The 20,477-nt window shown below is 34.5% G+C and overlaps 1 protein-coding gene across 2 annotated transcripts in view; it reads left to right on the top strand.

Moving 5' to 3' along the window:
• The first annotated feature begins 1,868 nt into the window (after positions 1-1,868).
• The window catches only part of si:ch211-235m3.5 (BICD family-like cargo adapter 1), a 21,931-nt gene continuing 3,322 nt past the window's right edge, over positions 1,869-20,477 (top strand). Inside the window, exons 1-9 of one of the 2 annotated variants that reach the window (XM_051129737.1) lie at positions 1,869-2,252; positions 3,923-4,138; positions 12,195-12,311; positions 13,809-13,955; positions 14,891-15,070; positions 16,499-16,651; positions 18,054-18,131; positions 19,715-19,824; positions 19,941-20,061. In XM_051129737.1, coding sequence (XP_050985694.1) covers positions 1,875-2,252; positions 3,923-4,138; positions 12,195-12,311; positions 13,809-13,955; positions 14,891-15,070; positions 16,499-16,651; positions 18,054-18,131; positions 19,715-19,824; positions 19,941-20,061 — 1,500 coding nt within the window. In that variant the 5' untranslated portion in view covers positions 1,869-1,874. The remainder of the gene's footprint in view (positions 2,253-3,922; positions 4,139-12,194; positions 12,312-13,808; positions 13,956-14,890; positions 15,071-16,498; positions 16,652-18,053; positions 18,132-19,714; positions 19,825-19,940; positions 20,062-20,477) is intronic. The other variant, XM_051129738.1, reaches the window with a different exon arrangement.

Genomic DNA, 20,477 nt, shown 5'->3' with positions numbered 1-20,477 from the left:
TTCAAAAATGCAGAAAAAACACTATAATATTGTTACTACAATATAAAATAATGGTTTTTATTTTAACATACTTTAAAATATAATTTATTCCTGTGATGCAAAGCTGAATTTTCACCAGCTGTTACTTCAGTCTTAAATGTCACATGGTCCTTCAGAAATCATTCTTATATGCGGATTTATTATTACAGTTGTGCAACCAATTTTTTTTTTTTTTTTTTTTTTTTTTTTTTTTTTTTTTTTTTGGAACCTGTGATTCTTTTTTTTTCTGGATTATTTGATAAATAACAGCAGAAATCTTTTCTAACAATGTAAATATATGCAATGACTTTGTAATAATTTAACAAAGTATTAATTTCTTCCAAAAAAAGAAGGAATAAAATTTTACTGACTCCAAACTTTTGAACAGTAGTGTATATTGTTACAAACCTTTCTATTTTAAATAAATGCTGTTCTTTTTAACGTTTCATTGATCAAAGAGTCCTGAAAAAAAAAAGTATCACAGGTTCCAAAAAATATTATTTTTAACATTGATAACTCTAATAATAAATCAGCATATTAGAATGATCTCTGAAGGATCATGTGACACTTAAGACTGGAGTAACAGCTGATGAAAATTCAGCTTTGCATCACAGGAATAAATTATATTTTAAAGTATATTAAAAAAAAAAACACTATTTTATATTGTAATAACATTTTGCAATATTACTGTTTTCTTCTGTATCATTACAAGTCTTACTGATCCCAAACTTTTGAGTGGCAGTGTCTATCTATCTATCTATCTATGTTTGAGCCCTTTGTCTTGAACAGTAAGACATTTCACTCAAGGATTATGATAAAAATGACAAAAATCCTGAAATAATGATTACATACATAAATAAAAAAGATAATCAGGGGTTATATAGAGGAACATTCTAACTAAAAATTGTATCTAAATGTACTATTTTAATTTGGTAACCAATATTTTATTTTATGAAGGCATACAATAATGTTAGAATATGAGAAATATACTGCTACAGACTGTTATATTACTTATCAATTTATTATCTTATCTTGTGTTTAGCCCACAAATTTGATTAGCCAAGCAGTGTTCCAAAGAGCTGCTGATCATTTCTACAGATATAATTACATATTAATCATTCACAGTAATGTGCTGACTAAATATAGTGTACAATTTACAGTAAAAATAAATTGCTGAAAAAACAATTTTCCCTCAGAAATTGCTAGTAAATGGTGTAACATTAAACGTGAAATAAAAAAAAAAAACTTTCTTTTTTTCTTTTACTCTTAAGAGATTGACTTTGATATTAAGCTCCTACTGTAATCTGCTGCTGCACTGATAAACAATCTGAAATTTCATCGACTAGAATAGTGGGTGGAGTCCACCTGTTTGTGAATTTCTGTACACTTATAAGGAGGATATACAGTATCCTGAAGGCAGCACTCCAAAAGGGGCGGAGACTCCAAAAAGTGAGCCGTAACCTTGAGTGGAAGCCCCGCCTCCTTTCGGAGTTTCCCCCCCACCGCTTTGTTTCAAGAGTGGAAAAGAGAGTTCAAGAGTGTGTGTGTTTTCAATAAATACCGTTGATTTAAAGCTCTTTTTATTTATTCATTTATGAATGCGTTTAACTTTTGTGAAATTAATTACATTTATTTGTGGCTCTTATTTTACCTGTTTGAGAATAACTTATATTTACGAACTTCTTCGCGTAAAATGAAATATGCTGTCAAAAGTATCTCATTATTTTATCATGACTGTCAAATATTGTAATACATAATACATTGTAATAAAAAAAAAAGGTACAGAGTCGAGTCACCTGAAACTCCACAAGCCCCACCCACACGAGTTCCTTTCCATCATCCGCCTGCAAACAAACATGAGTGTCAACCTGAGGCTTCTCACCCACTTTCTGTCTCTGTCACACAGACGCACACACGCATGGAGACTTGAGGTGCTTCTTTTACCCGTGAACCTCATTATTTCCACTCATAACACGGGGGACATGAGTCTGGGAGAAGAGCTCTGTTATAAAGCACATCAAATGGAAGTGGAGGAAGACTTTTACTCGTATGAATTCAGTAATGATGAGGATCTGCCGGTGTATAAGGACAGTGAGGAGCTGTTCGCAGCTCTTCGGCAGAAGGAGGATGAAGTTCTTCTGGCCGCTCAGGTGGGAAATGCTCTGCTGTTGGAGAACAGACAGCTGAAGGAAGAGAGAGACGCGCTTCATGACAAATACACGCAGCAGCTGGAGGTGAGAAAAAGAGACTCGAGTTCCTGCCAGCGTTTCTGTTTCTCAGCAGCCCTACGACCACCACGTGTGTTTACAGAGTCGTCATTATTTCCGTTCTGGCGACAATGTATTCTTATTAACGTCGTTGTTTTACATGAAACGTATTATATTATATTTTAATCTATATCTTTATGTCTGTATATTAATATAACGTGTATAATACTGTATGTGCAATGATAACAAAATGTTTTGGACTCTTAAGGCTGTTTTAAAACATTTACATGAAAATTATTTAATTAAATATGAAAACAAGTGTATGATGTTAGATTTTTCCTCAGAACTAATATTACTTTTCTGAGCTTTCTCTTTTTACAGTGACTTTTTATGTGTCACGATCATATAAGTGACTGTATGAACCACTTTCTCTCAGGTTCACACAGGTGTCTTCATTTTCAGCTCTAAAAGCTGCAAACTCAACACTCAATATTTTATTTTTTAAAAAAAAAAAAAAAAAAAAAAAAAAAATATATATATTAGTATTTTCTTGTCTTTTCAAACTCATCACTCAAAAAATATATAAATACTATTTTATTTTTTATAATATATATTTAAAAAAAAATAATATATATATATATATATATATATATATATATATATATATATATATATATATATATATATATTAATATTTTCTTGTCTTTTCAAACTCAACACTCAAAAAATATATAAATACTATTTTATTTTTTATTATTATTTTTTTTCTACAAACAGTGAACTTTCTTTAAGTTAAACTACACTTATTTTGACAGTTTATCCAATACAATCAGACATTTTCCTCTGTATTTAAATATTTAAAGGGATATTTTAGGCAGGTATTCAAAATTTTATGCAATTTTTTTTTTTTTTTAATTTTTAAGGGGGAAAAGTGTTCTTAATAGTTTTAGCATTTTCAAATCAGATTTTGAAACAGGGCAGCATCAGATTTCATGTTGGTGTTGTCTCATTTAATGATTGCAAATCTGGTTCAGTTTTAAAAAGTTGTATGACTTTGAATATCACATATGTTACAATAAAGGAATAGGTCACCCAGAAATTAAAATTCTGTTATTATTTACTCTCATGTTGTTTCATATGCCTTGACTTTTCTGGCATCTGAGGAAATCAGGGGTTAGTTGCATACATATAGTCACTATGTTAAGACACTGTCTTAAGAACTAGTTTAGCTTACTAGCAGTTAACCAGATAATGACTAGCAGTTAACAAGTTGTAATCAGTCTTAATTTTAAACTTCATATCTACCTTTTAATTTAACCTACTTAAAAAGTAATGACCACGCTTGCAGGAAAAAAAATAAATAAATAAATAAATTCTAAGCAGTTAAATTATTTGGAATGACATGAAGGTGAGTAAATGATGACAGCAATTTTATTTTTAATTGAATGATGTTTTTTGTCCTTGGAAGTTCACTAAATGTGTACTAAAAATGAATTACAAAAGAAATGTCGCACATGCTACTCACTATAAGTAACTTTGCAACATGTCAACTTATTCCGCTAACCCCAAACATAATCTCACAGTCTACTAATATGAGTTACTTATAGTTAGTAGAATGTCTAAAGTGGACTATCAGATTGTTGCTTTAAGTGTAATCAAATCCTGTAAAGATCTCCTAATCAGTGCTGTGTCCTCAGGAGCTGGAGCAGGGCAGGTACGAGCTGCGCGTGAAACTGGACGACTGCCAGGCGCAGTGGGAGAGTCAGGCGTCTGAGCTGGAGCGAGACGTGCAGGAGCTGCAGGCGCAGGTCGAGAGACTGAATCAGAGTCTGAGCGAGACTGAAAGAGAGAAGAGCAGACTGCAGCATGAGCACAGCGAACAGAGCCAGAGACTCAGAGAACAGCTGCAAAGGGTCAGTGACTTCTACTGTACATCTTGCCTCATATCAAACATCACTTTTACTGCTGCTCATAATATGGTTGCTGATCTGATCTGCTGATTAATCCTTAGTGCATAACTCATCCTGTAACACTGGAACTGCAGGCTTAAAATGACAGCTCAAGTAGTGCAGCATTTGGCCAGTAAGAAATCTCAACACCCACTTACATTTTATTACTGTCATTAAAAAAAAAATAATAAATCAGTTATTACATCAGGCTGCATGATGAATCGTATTTTGATATCAATCATATGTTAATCTGCCATATTTGCATTGGTAACAAGCCTGTACAAACTTTCGTTTGGCAGATTTCAGCAGTTTAAATCCCCCAGTCAGGACTTTTTTGCATAAAAAAAGATGCAGTTTTTTTGCATCTTCCCAACCTGGCGACTATGCACATGCATTCTCTCTACTTAAAGGAGAAGTCCACTTCCAAAACAAAGATTCACATATAATGCACTCACCCCCTTGTCATCCAAGATGTTCAGGTCTTTCTTTCTTCGGTCGTAAAGAAATTAGGTGTTTTGAAGAAAACATTTCAGGATTCTTCTCCATATAATGGACTGATATGGTGCCCTGAGTTTGAACTTACAAAATGCAGTTTAAATGCGGCTTCAAACAATCCCAAATGCGGTTGGAAATGATCCCAGCCGAGGAAGAAGGGTCTTATCTAGCGTAACGATTGGTTATTTTCATTAAAAAAAAAAATGATTTAAATACTTTTTAATCTCAAACGCTTGTCTTGTCTTGCTCTCCATGAACTCTGTGTATTCTGACTCAAGACAGTTAGGGTATGTTGAAAAAATCCAATCCAAAAATATTTTCTCCTCCAACTTCAAAAATCATTTCAAAATCATCCTACATTGCTGCAGAAGTACCGACCCAGTCTTTGCAACATGAACATGTAAAGAAGATCAAACATCCTTAACAAAAAAGGTAAAACAGTGATATAGGATGATTTTGAAGTTGAGGGAGAACATGAGGAGAATTTTTCGACATACCCTAACTGTCATGAACTGGAACAAAAGCAGTGCAAGCAGAGTAAGACAAGACGAGCGTTTAGCATTAAAAAGTCTCTAAATTGTATTCTTTTTTATGAAGATAACCGGTCGTTACACTACGTAAGACCCTTCTTTCTCAGCTGGGATTGTTTACAACCGCATTTGGGATCATTTGAAGCCGCATTTGAACCTTAAGCAATCTATTTTCTGCTTAAATGAAAGTTTAATACAGCCAGTCTGTTTTCTTTCATGCAGTCATTTACGTTGTTTGATGCAATTAAATCTGTGAGCAAACCATGCAAGTTGACGTTTTCTTTAATTTGTGCTTATGTAAAAGTGCAGTACTTTAATTGAATGCCAAAAAGGCAATAACTGCGATTATATGTTTTAAGAAAAGAACCATGAATAATCATTTAACTATTATCAGGCAGCCCTATCATATTATATCAAGATGTAACCTTTTGCCTCAGTTGTATATGTATATAGATATCGAAGTGACAAGCCAGTTTTGATGATGTGATCATTATGAGCAGGTCTCTTTATGCATTGGTTGCTTTCATTGTGTAATGACAGCAAAACCCAACCACACACTTTACTGGAGCACATACGCATACATAAGGCTCATAAAAGACTTTAACGATTCTAAAGGCCAATAATGTAAAAGGTATCATCTCTTGCTCAGATAAAGATGATGTAATGCTCTTTCTTGGCTCGGTGTAGAAGATACGATTTGGAAAAATGAGCTGATGTGCAAATATTGTGAATGCAGTATGAGAAAGCAAGTTCTAACCCTATGATAAATGCTTTTAGTAAGTCATCATGGTAAATTAGTTATTTATGTACAGGACACCAAAAGGCACACTACTGACCCAACAAACAATCTATGAAATGACGGTGGTCACATGTTGATTTTGGTTTTGTAAAGATTGCATGATGTTGGCTCAGGGCTTGTGGCAGTGCTGTTTAGTGACATTCCTGTTTACTTTCCTCATCCTTTCCTCATAATGCCATATGAGCGAAACCACAGTAACATCTGACTCAGATTCCAGAGATAACAGTATTTAATTCATAAAAAACATGTCACATTTCAGCCCAAAATCCAAAGAGAAAAACAGGAAATTATATTTTGCCTAAAGAAAATTAAACATATTTTAGATTAATTTTATGACAACTGTATATTCACTATTAACTATGAGTTTTCACTCAGTAAACTCATTTGCTGTTTATTAAGTTCATCTGCTAATAGTAAGTAAGGTTGTAGTAGTCGTTGGTTGTAGTAGATATGTTTAGGTATTGGGTTAAATGATCTAGAACCGTTGTTGTCAACTCCAGTCCTCGGGACCCACTGCTCTGCACATTTTGTTTGTCTCCCTCATTTAACACACCTGATTCAGATCATCAGCTCGTTAGGTGAAAGATCCATGAACTGAGCTAAGTGTGTCAGATTCAGAAACATACAAAATGTGCAGAGCAGTGGACCCCGAGGACTGGAGTTGACAACCACTGATCTAGAATATGGTCATGCAGAATAAAGCATTAATATGTGCTTTATAAGCTACTAAACAGCCAATATGCTAGTAATATGCATGCTAATAAGCAGCTAGTTAATAGTGTTCCCTATTTAGTTAATTAGTTACTGTTTTTTCTTGCACTGAGATGTTATTTTTACCAAAAAAATAAAAAATAAATAAATAAATAAAAAGTTCACATAATTCATATTTATTCAGTAACACTTTACAATAAGGTGTCATTTGTTAACATTAGTTAATGTACTAATTAACATGAACGAACAACGAACAATACATTTATTACACTATTTATTAATCTTTGCTCGTGTTAGTTCACAGTGCATTGTGTATAATGTTAACTCATACAACTTTTGAATTTAATAATGTAAATGCTAAGCATTAGTAAATGCTGAAATTAACATTATAAAATGGATAGTTCCAGTCCTTAATTCTGATTGGTTGAGCTGCATTCTAAACTGTTGTAAATTATTCTACAAATATACACCTTTGTTTACTTCTGTTTGTTGCTTGGCAACCACTTTGTTGCAGCTACAACTGGTTCTGAGGAGCTACATTGTTTGGTAGAAGAATACTGTTATTTATATCATTACACTTTAGTTGCTCTGTTTTATTTTGTGAAACCTTACTACGTATGTGGAATAACCATTTTATAAAAGCAATAAGCCCTGTGAAGCCGTGGTTTACAGTGATTTTATAACAGCTAAGGGGGTTAGCTTCATGTAGTGCCTAACAACGCCCCATAGATGTTATAAATTCACTGTATACCACGGCTTTTAGGGCCTTATTGCTTAAGGTCTTATTGTTGAACTAGAGTTATAAAAAATTGCATAGAGAGAGAGAGAGAGAGAGAGAGAGAGAGAGAGAGAGAGAGAGAGAAACAAGTAGCAAGCAGGACTTGTTCAAAAAATCAAAACAAGGAAGTCCTTGGAGTCCTTAAGCTTGTTTCTGCCACAGAATGGATGGATGTTTGGATGAACAGATACATAGATAGATAGACTGATAGATAGATAAAGATAAAAAAGATGTATTTAAAGATGTAAAAACAGTCAGAATTTTAAGATAAAAACATAATTGAACATAATCTGAGTTTAAATCTTTTATTTGTTTCTGTATTCTTTATTCCATGGTGGAAACAAGCTTCTATAAGTCCTCTCTATGTTGTGATTTTTGAGGTGAGAAATCTAAATTTAGATCCACCTGCTCCTGTTGACTCATTCTGTGTGGAAACCACTTTCACACACTTTCCTCTATGGTATCTAATCTCACAGATTTGTTATGTTCAAGGTCAAGGTTTACACCATTTTTTTTTCTGTTTGCACACTTGCCAGTACTCCCAGTTCAAACTCATGAGCTCATTTAAAAAAAGCTGTTATATAATTTAATCTCAGTTTGGTATGAAAGACATGCCAAAACACTAAGACTGTAGTCATGTATTGCTGTTAGTTTAGACTAGAGTAATGGCTAACTCCGTTCCACTGGGACGTCCCACACCCTCTCATCGTCCACACACCACACGTCACTACACTAAAGTAGCCGTAGAGACTGTCTATGGCCATTTTTTCCAAGAAATCAAAGATCAGGAAACACTGATGTGTATGCATCCCGTCCTGCTCAGAAGGAAGAGGAAGTACGTCTTACTCATTACACCACGGCTTCCACCATGTATATGTTTTTATTTTAACTGTTCTTAACGGGGTCAAGAGTGGAGTTACAGATAAGCGCCTTTTATCCTTCGATTGCAGATGTGCTGTTGTCTCTTATGGTAAACAGCTCTTTTTTCAAGTGTATGAAGTCTTGAATGGTGAGTATTCATATGTGAATGTCTGTGCATGTAGTGGGTTTACTAAGATACACTTTTGGGGACAAAAATAAGCTTGTGTATTTATGTATGTATTCAAATGTGTGTGTGTGGACCAGTGTCCCCACAAAAACAGTACAACCTGAAACCAGCTTAATATGCTTAATGAGCATACTAAATACTGTAAAGTCTTCATTAAAATGCAGAAAGCTGTGTGTAAGGGTTAGGATTAGGTTAATTTAAGTATATGCATTTTTAAGTGTTCCTTACAGCCTGGTGTTACTGTTATGACATACTTTTAGTACCTAACACTGTACAGTACATAGTTGTATAAAAGCACTAAGAGAGTCTATCAGGAGAATGCCACGTAATTTAGAGGAGATCAGCCTCCCATGTTGTTTACAGAGAAGCCTTCAAACAAGCATTTGCTGTTGCAGGAAAGCTGTGCCTTCCTGTTCCAGGGTGTAAACCTCTTGGGATTCTACAATCACGCTTGTATAGGCTGCACAGATTTGTTCACATATGCTTTTGTGATCATGTCTGATCCTTAAGTAGAGTTTGAAACAGACAAACAAACAAACAAAAAAACATGAGCAAAAAGAGCCTTTTCATATGCTTTGTAGTACATTAGTTTAGTTCTTCTCTTACGTTTCATATTGCTGTCAGGACTGCATGACTTTATTCTGTTGAGCACAGAAGATACTAAGATATAAGTTATTTTCCATACATCAAAAGGAAATGACAAAATGTCGTGCTCCAAATACAGAAAGTACTCTGCCACAGTTTTACTAACAAAACAAACACACATTTGGGAGTATCAGTTCGAATTGTTTACTTTAAAGACATATCCTGGAAGTGTAGAGTTGTTGAGGATTCAGCAAATAAGTCACAGTTTAATTGTGTGACTTTGTAAATCATTCACACTTGTACTGTTCTCCAGTCACCTGCTGTGTGGTGGACCAGCCTTACGTAATGCCACACCTGCATTTTCCAAAGTTATTATATGTATAATGTATAATGAATAAGCAACAGCAACAGTGATTCTTCACCAGCAATGGAATTAAACTTTTTGAAAACAAAAAAAAAAAAAGAAAAAGAAAATATATAGTTATATGTAATATTCTTCTCAATATCCAGAGATTGGATGAAATTATGTGAACATCCATTATTATAAGGGTTAATATCATGTGTGTAGTCTACAGTAAAACGCTAAATGGGCTCCTATGATTTGCTCTTTTTGGATGTCTGACAAGCCATTTCACTGAGCACTTGTTCTAATCACTGCTGATTTCAACTTATAAAACCTTCACGGCCCAGTTGTTTGGTGTTTTAAGAACAACATTCTTTACTATCATGACTGTGTACACAAAGCATGGCACAAAGAATAGTAGGTGAAAACCGAAAGTAAATGACCATCAAGTACTAAAGGCTGGAATACGCTACATTATATCAGATGTTTGATATTCTCAGCTGATTTTATAACACACAGTGTTTTCATTTGTCATTTGTCTTCTAGCAGTGATGCACACGTTTCTGCGTGAGTTTGTTGTGATCTGAATAAATTTAAAGTCTGTTATTGTGTGATCCTCAGTCGTGTAGTGTATGATGGCCAGTTTTCCTTTGTGACTGTTTATAAAGTCGGTAAATGTATGATGCCTGGTGTTTCAAAAATCTGTTCAAATTTTAAAAATCATGTAGTGTATTCCATCCTTAAGAAGGATTGTGTCCAAACAACAGCCTTGAAGACCCTATTTCTACAAAATCCAAAAACAGAAAAGCCAATATGCTGTAAAAACTGCTAAAACTTTAATCACAGGCACCAATACTAAAGTGGTGTCATTATCATAAAACCTGACAGTTGAAGCACCAATATGATATGCAACATCTGCCCTGCCTAAATAAATCACATGAGTGTTATCAAAGCGTTGTGGATAGTATTGGAGAAAAGAGTGAGAAGCAGATTCCCTCCACCAACATCTCTGAAACAACTAGCAGGTGTTCTGAAAGACAACATTTAGCTGAACACAATTCAGAAGTTTGTATGAATATGTACTAAGAAGATTCACTCTTAAAAGTAAAGGTGCTTCACGATGCCATAGAAGAACCTTTTTTTGCTGTTGTCTGAATGGTTACATAAAGAACCTTTAACATCTGAAGAACTTTTCTGTTTCACAAAAGGTTCTTTGTGGCGAAAGAAGGTTCATCAAAAAGGTAAGAGATGGTTCTTTAGACTTTAGACCAGAAATGGTTCTTCTATGGCATCGCTGTTAAACCTTTTAAAGGACCTTTATTTCTTAAGAGTGTTGACTGATGTAGTAAAGGCAAATGGTGGTTAACCACCTTTATAGTAAAACATTGCCTGTTTCCCACATTATGTTATCCAACAGCCAAATTCATGCATAGAATTTAACAATACTTAGTTACAAGTACATAAGGTCGTACATAAAGTTGTTGTGTGCAACATTTAGCTGTTTCTTGTATTTCCTTATTGGTTTTTCTTTTGAATTTTCTTCCTTGAGCAAATTCGCTGCGTTGAAAGCTATTGTTTCATGTTAAAATAACATTATTTTAGCCAATACTGCTGGTAACCCAGTCCCTTCAGTGATGCAGTCTGATTCAGAAATACATTGAGATTTATTAGTTTAGAGACACTAGGATGATATGTGCATATCAATTCCTCAAGAATGCAGTCTGGCTCGGGACATCAGCTTACCGCAATAATATAACATTGAATTATAAATTAATATTTGAGTCAGAACGATAGCCTAACCCTAAATTTAGATCCATATGCTTCTGTTTACTCATTCTGTGTGTAAAATTTCACATGTTCATCTCACTTTGAACTAGTATCTGATCTCATATCTAATCAAATTTGTTATGCTTGAAGCCAAGGTTTACACATTTCTTTGTTTTTGCGTGCTTTCCAGGACTCGTGAGCTCATTTGTATTTCCTTGTTGGTTTTTCTTCTGAATTTTTGAGCCAGTCATTGAGCAAATTTTGACAGCTCTGCATCATGCAGAAAGTATTAGTTTAACTAAAGCTTGTAAATAAGAAATAAGAATCTTCTAATTAAACTGAGGTTTATTAGTTTGGAGACGCTGTCTGGCTTGGGGCATCAGCTGGCATGAGCGTTACTGAATGCTACAGTGCACTGGTTAGCATAACAGCCTGTTAGCTTTATGGCCAGTCCTGAATAGCCTTTCCCTCATGGGACCACTAGCCTTGTGGTGGTTGGTAGCTGAGTCTAATTGAACCAGGACCTCTATCCACCCCTCCATATGCTGTTGAGCGTGGGGTCATTCCCCGCCCCCATCCCATAAACACTCCCAGTGACTATCTGGCATGATGATACCACTGCCAAGACCAAGATGCCAAGCTGCATCTGTCATGCGGCTCTTTGATCTGGTTCTGAACGCGTGTGATGCACGCTGACGTCTATCCAGTTATCTGCTGATTCAGGTTCATCACCAGAGGCCCCCGATCGGCCAGTGTATGCTTTTGTTCAGCTCTTATCAAGCGAACTTAACTCCTTTTCATAATGAAAATGGGACACATTCCTTAGTGGAAAACACGTCTTTTCGTTATTGTTACTTTCTCTCCTCTTTCGGATATCACCCATTTGATTAATGAATATATTTGAAAGCTGAAAAAGAGTTCAGACTTACAGTGGTTTGATTAGTGAGCTGTGTTGTGTGTTTAGGGTATGGAAGTGGAGCGAACCATGACCAACGAGCTTCAAAGACTGAAACAGGAAATGAGAGAAAGGGGGCAAGCCAGACCCCAGGACGAAGAAATCATCAACGCTCTTCGAGAACAGGTGAGAAACTGTTCATGCTCGCACACTGCACAGTCTTTTATACTACGAAATGGTATTTACTGCAATTACAAAGAAATAGATGGCAGCTGTTCATGCATGCTTGTTTAATAAATATTATGCAACAGTTTGTTCCAGATCTCAAATCTGATTGGCTGAGCAAAATTCAAAGAGCGCTTTCACTGTTGTATCATTACGTCTGTCTTTGTGACATTCTAGACTAGACAATAGCTGTGTCCTAATTCAGAAGCTGCATCCTTGGAAGGACACAAACTTCAAAGGCCACACCTTCACCTTAAAGGTGAATCTGAGCGAAAGCAAAATACCTGCCAAATATGTTCACCTTGGTCCATTAATGTACATGTATATGTATTATGATATACACCACTTCAAAGTGGTGTTTTGTAATGTTTCAATTAGGTTGAGAAACAGTATTTAAAGGGATAGTTCAACCAAAAAAGGAAGCTTCTGTTATTTTTTTTCTCCCCTTCAAGTTGTTAAGTTAATTTCTTCTGCTTAAGGCGAGACACTGCAGGTAAATAGGGGGAAAAAATAACTAATAGTTATCGCCTTACCGAGTTGAATGGTTACATTGATAATTGCAAACATTTTTTTTTTGTATTACAAGTTTTCTAATTCAGAAACTACTTAGAACAGACAGAAAACAATATATTTTCACAATTTTGGGGGTGGTTTAAAATGTTGTATTCGGTCAACCAAATTACAAATGAACAAATCCCTCTGTAAAAACCTTCAGAACATAGGCAGGAATAAAAATGTAAAAAGTTTGGTGTGTGTGTAAGTGCTACTGAAGTAGAGATTTATGGCCAAGTGTAGGAGGAAAAAAAGTAATTTTGAGAAAACAGCCTTTAAAAATATGCATTGTAATTTAAATCTATTGACACAAATAGATAAAGTGCTTTAAAAGAAACACTTAACTGTGTTTTTGTATGTTTTCTTTCCACTAGTCTAAAAAAAAACTTTATAAAAAAAAAGCCTAAAATCTGTGAAAAAACAGTTTTTGCCTGCAGTGTCTCCCCTTAACACAAACAAAGATATTTTAAAGAATGTTGGTAACCAAACAGTTGTTGGTCCCCATTGACTTTCATAGTAATTTTTCCCCTCGTACTGTGGAAGTCAGTGGGGACCAACAACTGTTTGGTTGCCAACATTCTTCAGAACAAAGAGAACATTTCAAAATTTTAGAACATTCCAAAATTTGGTCCCCATTGACTTTCATAGTACCCCCCCGACCCCATCTGAAAGTATCCTTAATGGCCTGGGAAATGAAGGACACATTTCGATGTCACATTTAAAGGAGTCTTTGAATTGGGACAGCTTTCACTGTGCCCCTGTGATGCATTTTGTCTTCAAATGCAGCCTTTAAAGGTTGCAGCCTCTGAGTTGGGACACATCTACAGAATGCAGTTCACTGTGAAACAGTGTGTAGTGTGTAAAATTTGCTGACTTATAGAATAATGTGTGTTTTTGCATGTACAGGTGGCACGACTCACGCAGCGGGAGCAAACACTTGATCAGCGCTTTAAGATGACTTGTCACGAGAATGAGGAACTAAAAAACACTGTGTCCACACTCCACGCACGCCTGGATCTACAGGAACAACAGAGTCACACACACACACAACAGGTTAGGTCGCTCACACACACTGCACTCAACTGAGCAGAAAGCTTCACAATGCAAAAGAAGGCAGGAACCGTCTGTAGTTTACATGAAACTGGAATCTTGTGTTTCAGGATTTCTCTCGTAAATTTCAACACAGTTCTTATGATCAGTAAAAATGTAGTCATATGATGCAGAGATTAATGACAGACGTTCTTAAATGCTGATGTTTAGCCATTATGTTGGAAGGGAATATTTAGGCACCTCACGATTCAGTTTGGTTCCGATTCTGGGATTCCAAAACAAATCAGAACAATTGCATGCTAGAAATAATAATCAACTAATGTACATACAGCTTCCAAACATACAAACAAATATATACGTGTGATAAAGTGGAACGAAGAAAGAAACACAAGTATCTAAAAGTTACCAGACAAGTGCAGTTACTGTATGGATGGATGCATTATTGCTGTTTAATTATTACTGATGACATCATAGACAGCGGCAGCTCTAATAGGCTGCATTCACACTAACTGACTGCGCCTTATATTAATTTTGCATTATAAAAGATTATTGAGATGCAAGTGCATTTACCAGTCACAAGCACCTCTATGATCACACAAAGTGCACGTGAGCATATCAAAGCAGCTGTCTGTCAGTAATTGAGCTTCGTGTATCTAATATTTACTGCATTCCAAACAGCATAAATTATGCTTACGGAAGCATTTGGAAGGTAAAACACTGAAATACCAGCAGGTGAAACAAAGCATGTTCTTAGCGGATAATCCTGGGTAATCAAGCCTGCAATTGGGTCCGGATGACATCAAAAATGGCAAAATAAAAAATATGCCACTCATAAATGTAAAAAGTTCAGGGAGAAAGGTGTTTTCTAACACTGATGTGCACACATTTGTACACAACGTACATGAGTGACAGCACTTTTTTTTTTTTCTCTGTCCCAGCTGGCAGAGGCCTGGCGAGAAGTGGATGGGGTTCGTTCCCGGGCTCAAGAGCTGCAATCTCAGGTCGAGGAGCTTCAAGAGGAAATGGCCCTCCAGGAGAAGAGCCACAATGACTCGTCTTTACTGTCTGAGCTTGAAAACAATCTGGATGCCTCAAACTGCAGCCTGGATAAAGAACAGGTGATACACTGTAACCTGATAATGTCAGACTAGACCACATTCTACTTAAAATTAATGTGTTACAGAAGAAGAGCGCAAGTGCTCATGCGGTTATTTTATCTCAGTTTGGAGCTATTTGAATTCAGAGTCCTACAATGGAAGGATATATACACGTTGACTTAAAAGCCTTTATCATCTTGGGAAATGCAATATACCAGAAGATATGCAGAAGTAAAATCCCAGAATGCATTGCAACAAGAAAGTGCAAAAAATAGCTTGCGAGTCCAGGGACATTTTATTTCATTTGGACCTGAAAAATGTTTAAAGAAAATTTCGAAATAAATTAAAAATGAATTGTTTTACATAATATTTGAGTGTGTGACTGTATGCATTTTTATTAGTGTAGACAATTAAAAAACTATTAACTGATTAATTAAGCATTTTTGCTTAATTTATCATGATTAATCACACCTAGCATTAAAGCATTAAACCAAAAATTTGTAAATTAAACATTAAAATGTGAATTATATGTATATTCAATATATATATATATATATATATATATATATATATATATATACAAATTTATATTTTAAATATTAGTTTAATTGTAAATATTTCTTTGATAAATATTGTTAATATTCTTTTTAATTAGTATTATATGAAGGCAAATATCACAAATGCCAATAATAATGCTTCTCTTAAAAGGATTTTAAAATCGATTTCTGTAGATAAAATGAGATAAATGTACATTACAGTAAAGTTTGTGCAATCATTTTTAACATTTACTAGGCCTTTTAACAGAAAATTACAAAAAATAAAATAAAATAAATAAATAATGTGCCTTTATGTAGTGTTTTGCATATACTGTATATAGTAATATAGTGATGTTTCTCTCTCTGTCAGTATCAGCTCTTCCTGTTTGACTGAGTTTCTTGTTTCGCAGTTATTTTTTTCATACTAAGTTTATTTTTGCAAATTCAATAAAAAGACATTAACTAGTTTTAAAAAATGGTATCAGTATTTTTGTGATAATACACTTTAACGGCTAAAAGATGTGGGGAAAAAACATTATAAAATCTACATCAGGAAGGGAAAAAAGCAGATGCTGCTTTAATTATTTTTAAAGCATTAAACAGGAAAAACTGAATCACAAAAAATTGTATTTTTGACAGCACTAATTTGTATGCATATACTGTTGGATTCATTAATCATGTTAAAATCAACTTGAGTCAAGTATCTTGTATGTACTTATAATGTAATACATGGAAGTTGCTGCATATGTTAAGCAATGTAAATCCCCTCTTGTGAGCTTCTTGATTAGGATGCTGCAGCAGACAGCAACACAGCTCACTAGGTGTTGGATCAAAGCTAAATACATTTAAGTTATTTCCATTTATATAAGTTAATGTGATATTTGGACACAACTAGAACATGTGTGTTGTCCAGCAGGTCTGTCGGGAGCTGAACTACATCCTGGAACTGCTTCAACCCGTGGCCTACAGATCAGAGGCTGAGCAGAACTCGGATGACAGCCTGCAGGGCATTCTGGGACAACTCAAACATGCAGCACAATGGATAGCACACAGTGAGACACTACAGGTAAGGCTGTTTTCAATGGGGCACAGAAACGTAACAGAAGCTGACATATATAATAACGTATCATCTTCCCTGGAGTATTTTGACATCTAGTACTGTCTCACATTCCAGCAACAGTGATTCATATTCATCATAAGCATACATTTTCATACAGTATGTCTTCATTCAGACCATATCAGTTTGTGTCCTCATGACTTTTGTTTTGTCATTGGGTAAATCTCACATAACCTTCCTGGATCGTATTCCAAACTAGCATCAAATGGAGGAAGAAATAAAATGTTATAATATGCTTAAAGAAAATGAAGAATGAAGAAATTTTCTTTCCAATGTAAAAACTTTTTTGTTTTTAGTTAAAAATTGACATATTGTATTAGCATGAGCCCAAAAAGAATAAAGTGAAAAACAAAAACTTTAACTCAAATATTCGGATGCATTACAGAAAACTAAATAATTTACAGAAAATTGCTAAAAATGTTATGGTAATTTAAGGCAGGCTTTATTTGCTTAATGCAGCTTTTTTTTTTATTTAATTTTATTTTATTTTTTAAATTTTTTTATTTATTTATTAATTTATTTATTTTAGCCATGGGGGTGAAAACTTTTTAAATTTGAAGATCAGGGTAAATTAACTTATTTTGTCTTCTGGGAAACATGCAAGTATCTTCTGTAGCTTCTGAAGGGCAGTACAAAATGAAAAAAAAATATATATATATTTGGGCAAAATAAAAATTTTCAAAAGTTTTTGAACTGTTGCTCTTAATGCAACAGTGAGCATTTGAAACTTCTGTAATAGTTGCATATGAGTCACTCAGTTGTCCTCAGTGTGAAAAGATGGATCTCAAAATCATACAGTCATTGTTGGAAAGGGTTCAAATACACAAAAATGCTGAAAAACCAAGAATTTGAGACCTGAAGGATTTTGCAGATTCTGAAAGGTGCATGTAAACTTTTACCTTCAACTGTATATTAATTACCTTCAGTTTGCATCAGTAATTGCTTTTTCTGTGAGCTCAAACAATACATAGCATAAAATTAACGTTTAAATTAATATACAGTGTTTCATGCACAAAAGGTTTGGATATTAAACAAACTTCTCACTATGCTGTTGATGCCTTATTGACCTAGTTTGTCCATGTTGTGTATTGAAGTGGGAATGGCGTCAGAGTTTTTGTTCAGGCTGGGGTGTGTTCAGTGGGGATCAATGAAGCCACAAATGTAGCCAAAGGTAGAGAGAGAGAAGGAGAGGCAGAGATTGAACAGAGGGTCAATTGTGCTTGTTACATGATACTGATGCTGTAGAGAGATACACCCTACCATCACAGTCTAACAAAGGCCACACTTGACAAATCCTCCCAGGCTAACCAGCATGCATTGCTGAACGCTCCTGTATCATTTGTGTCTGCAGGAGAAGAGGAAGTCGATTGTGGGATTGGTGAGCGATCCGTGTGAGAATGCCGTCCGGATACAGGAGCTGCAGGATCAGGTAACGGTTCTTCATGCGTTAAAGTTTTCAGCAACAACTACCAGCAGCCCAATACCACTGCCACTGACCTGGGCTCAGCTCCTTAAAAAATGGCTCCATTGTTTGGAGGGCCTGGCAACGCCTGAGGAATTTTTGTACAAAGATTCACTGCATTGCTGACTGGGATTCACAGCTGTATGAAGACAGTTAACAAATGCAGTCAAGTGGGGAATTTTGTTGAACCTGCTTTCAGCAATGAAAAAATGAAAATAGTTTACCAGTACACATATCAAATCCTTAAACTAAGATATATTTACTTGAGATTAAGTCCTGAAATATAAATTGAGTTTATGATTAAACAAGAGCAAATATCTGTCAGTAGGGATTGGAAATTAAGTTGAATTTTGAATTTGAATATTTGGGTTTGATTGAAGCTGATTTTTCTAAATCCATTATATTTGTTCTTATTTTAATCGTAAACTCCCTTAATTTTGATCCGATTATTATATTTGTTCTTGTTTTCATCGTAAACTCGCTTAATTTTGATCCGATTATTATATTTGTTCTTGTTTTAATCGTAAACTCGCTTAATTTTGATCCGATTATTATATTTGATCTTGTTTTAATCGTAAACTCGGTTAATTTTGATCCAATTATTATATTTGTTCTTGTTTTAATCATAAACTCACATAATTTTATCTAATTATTATTTTGTTTTTGTTTTAATTGTAAACTCGCTTAATTTTGATACAATTTTATAAAACAAAACTTAATTTATGTCATTTTTCTTTTCAAGTTTTCAAGTAAATGGATCTTGATTTAAGTATCTTTAGATATTTGCACTGAAAAACTAAACAAAATTACTGAAAAACCTTTTTTGTTGTTAATTTAGGTAAATTATAGGAAGTAGGAAGTAATGGAGATCGGTAGAAAGCTGTATTTTTAAACTTTGAAGTGTTGCTAGTTCAACTCATTGTGTGCTTTTTAAACATTTGTATTTAGATAACATATTGACATATTGGGTTCTCTTCAATCTATTCATATTTTTTTTCTTTTCTTAAATTCATCTTTGGGCTTTAAATTAGTAAAAATTAAGTGTGCAATTTCTGAAAAAAATCCATTTGCCAAACGAACAACCTTTCACCCCACCCCATGTATCCCTGGTATAAAAATGACACGTCACCTTTAAACCGACAATTATTATCATTTTGTCTTATCTTGTTCCATGTTTTACACTGTTATACTTTGCCCTGGGTTTAATGTCACTCCTGGAACAACAGGCTCATGAATATTTAATGAAATGCAATTATAGTTTAAGAGTGTTTGTTTGTTTCTAAACAACTCTCTGTAGCACTTTCATCTCTACACTTTAAATACAAATATTTTAAATAGTTAAATATAAATATTGAGCTTATGATTAAATGCTTGAAATGAGTTTTAAATCAAAATGCACCTCTGAGATGTCAAGCAGAGCAAATAAGGAGCATTTGTGTGTGACCTTTGCTTTTAGTGTTTTATGTGTTATTAATATGATTATTAGCAGAATTAGACACAATTGCAAAATCTTTTTAGATACGGATCATAATTTTCGTCTTTTCTCCCAGAATGAGCGTCTCATAGCAGAAAACACTGAGCTCAAGCTGCGAGCTGAGAGACTTGTGGAGCAGGAAGTAGTTCAGCAGGCCATAAAGGACCGCGATGATGCCATCACTAAGTAAATATTGACCATTTACTTTGTATTATGATTCTATAAATGTTTATGAAAAAGTAAATCCATTATCAGTTTTGTGAGTGGCATTAACGTTTCCATGCTGGTTTTGTCTCATGTAGGAAGACAGCGATGGAAGCGGAGCTGCTGAGGACTAAACATGATATGATGTGTTTGAACAACCAACTACTGGAAGCCATTCAACGCAAACTAGAGCTGTCACAGGAACTGGAGGCCTGGCAGGTAAGAAACTTTTTTGAAAAGGTTAATTATCAAACTTCTCAGTCCTCACTTACTGTTTTTTATTCATTAGGATTATTTTCTTGCTCCTTGCTGGTTTTAGGAAGTGAATATTGTCTGTTATTGAGTTTATAAATTCTTTGTCGCCCTCTGCTGTTCACAATAGAAGCTTGCAGCTGGTAATGTGCTGTGTAACTGCTTTTGAGAGCTTTAAATGAAAGGAGATAAAATAATAACAGACAAAATAAGAAAATAATTTACAAATGTTCTTTTGTAAATAAATGTGTTGTATGTGCTCAAAATGTTCTGTTCTTATCTAGTAGCTAACAGAAATTAAAATATAAAGATCAGTGTCATTTTAGTATCATTGAGATATTCTTACTTATTTTATTTAGATTTTTAACTAGCTTTAATTTTTA

This window comes from Labeo rohita, chromosome 15 (genome assembly GCF_022985175.1).
Source record: "Labeo rohita strain BAU-BD-2019 chromosome 15, IGBB_LRoh.1.0, whole genome shotgun sequence".
In the NCBI taxonomy this organism is placed as follows: domain Eukaryota; kingdom Metazoa; phylum Chordata; class Actinopteri; order Cypriniformes; family Cyprinidae; genus Labeo; species Labeo rohita.
The sequence above is the reverse complement of the archived record's forward strand: the minus strand, read 5'-3'. Positions and strand labels throughout refer to the sequence as shown.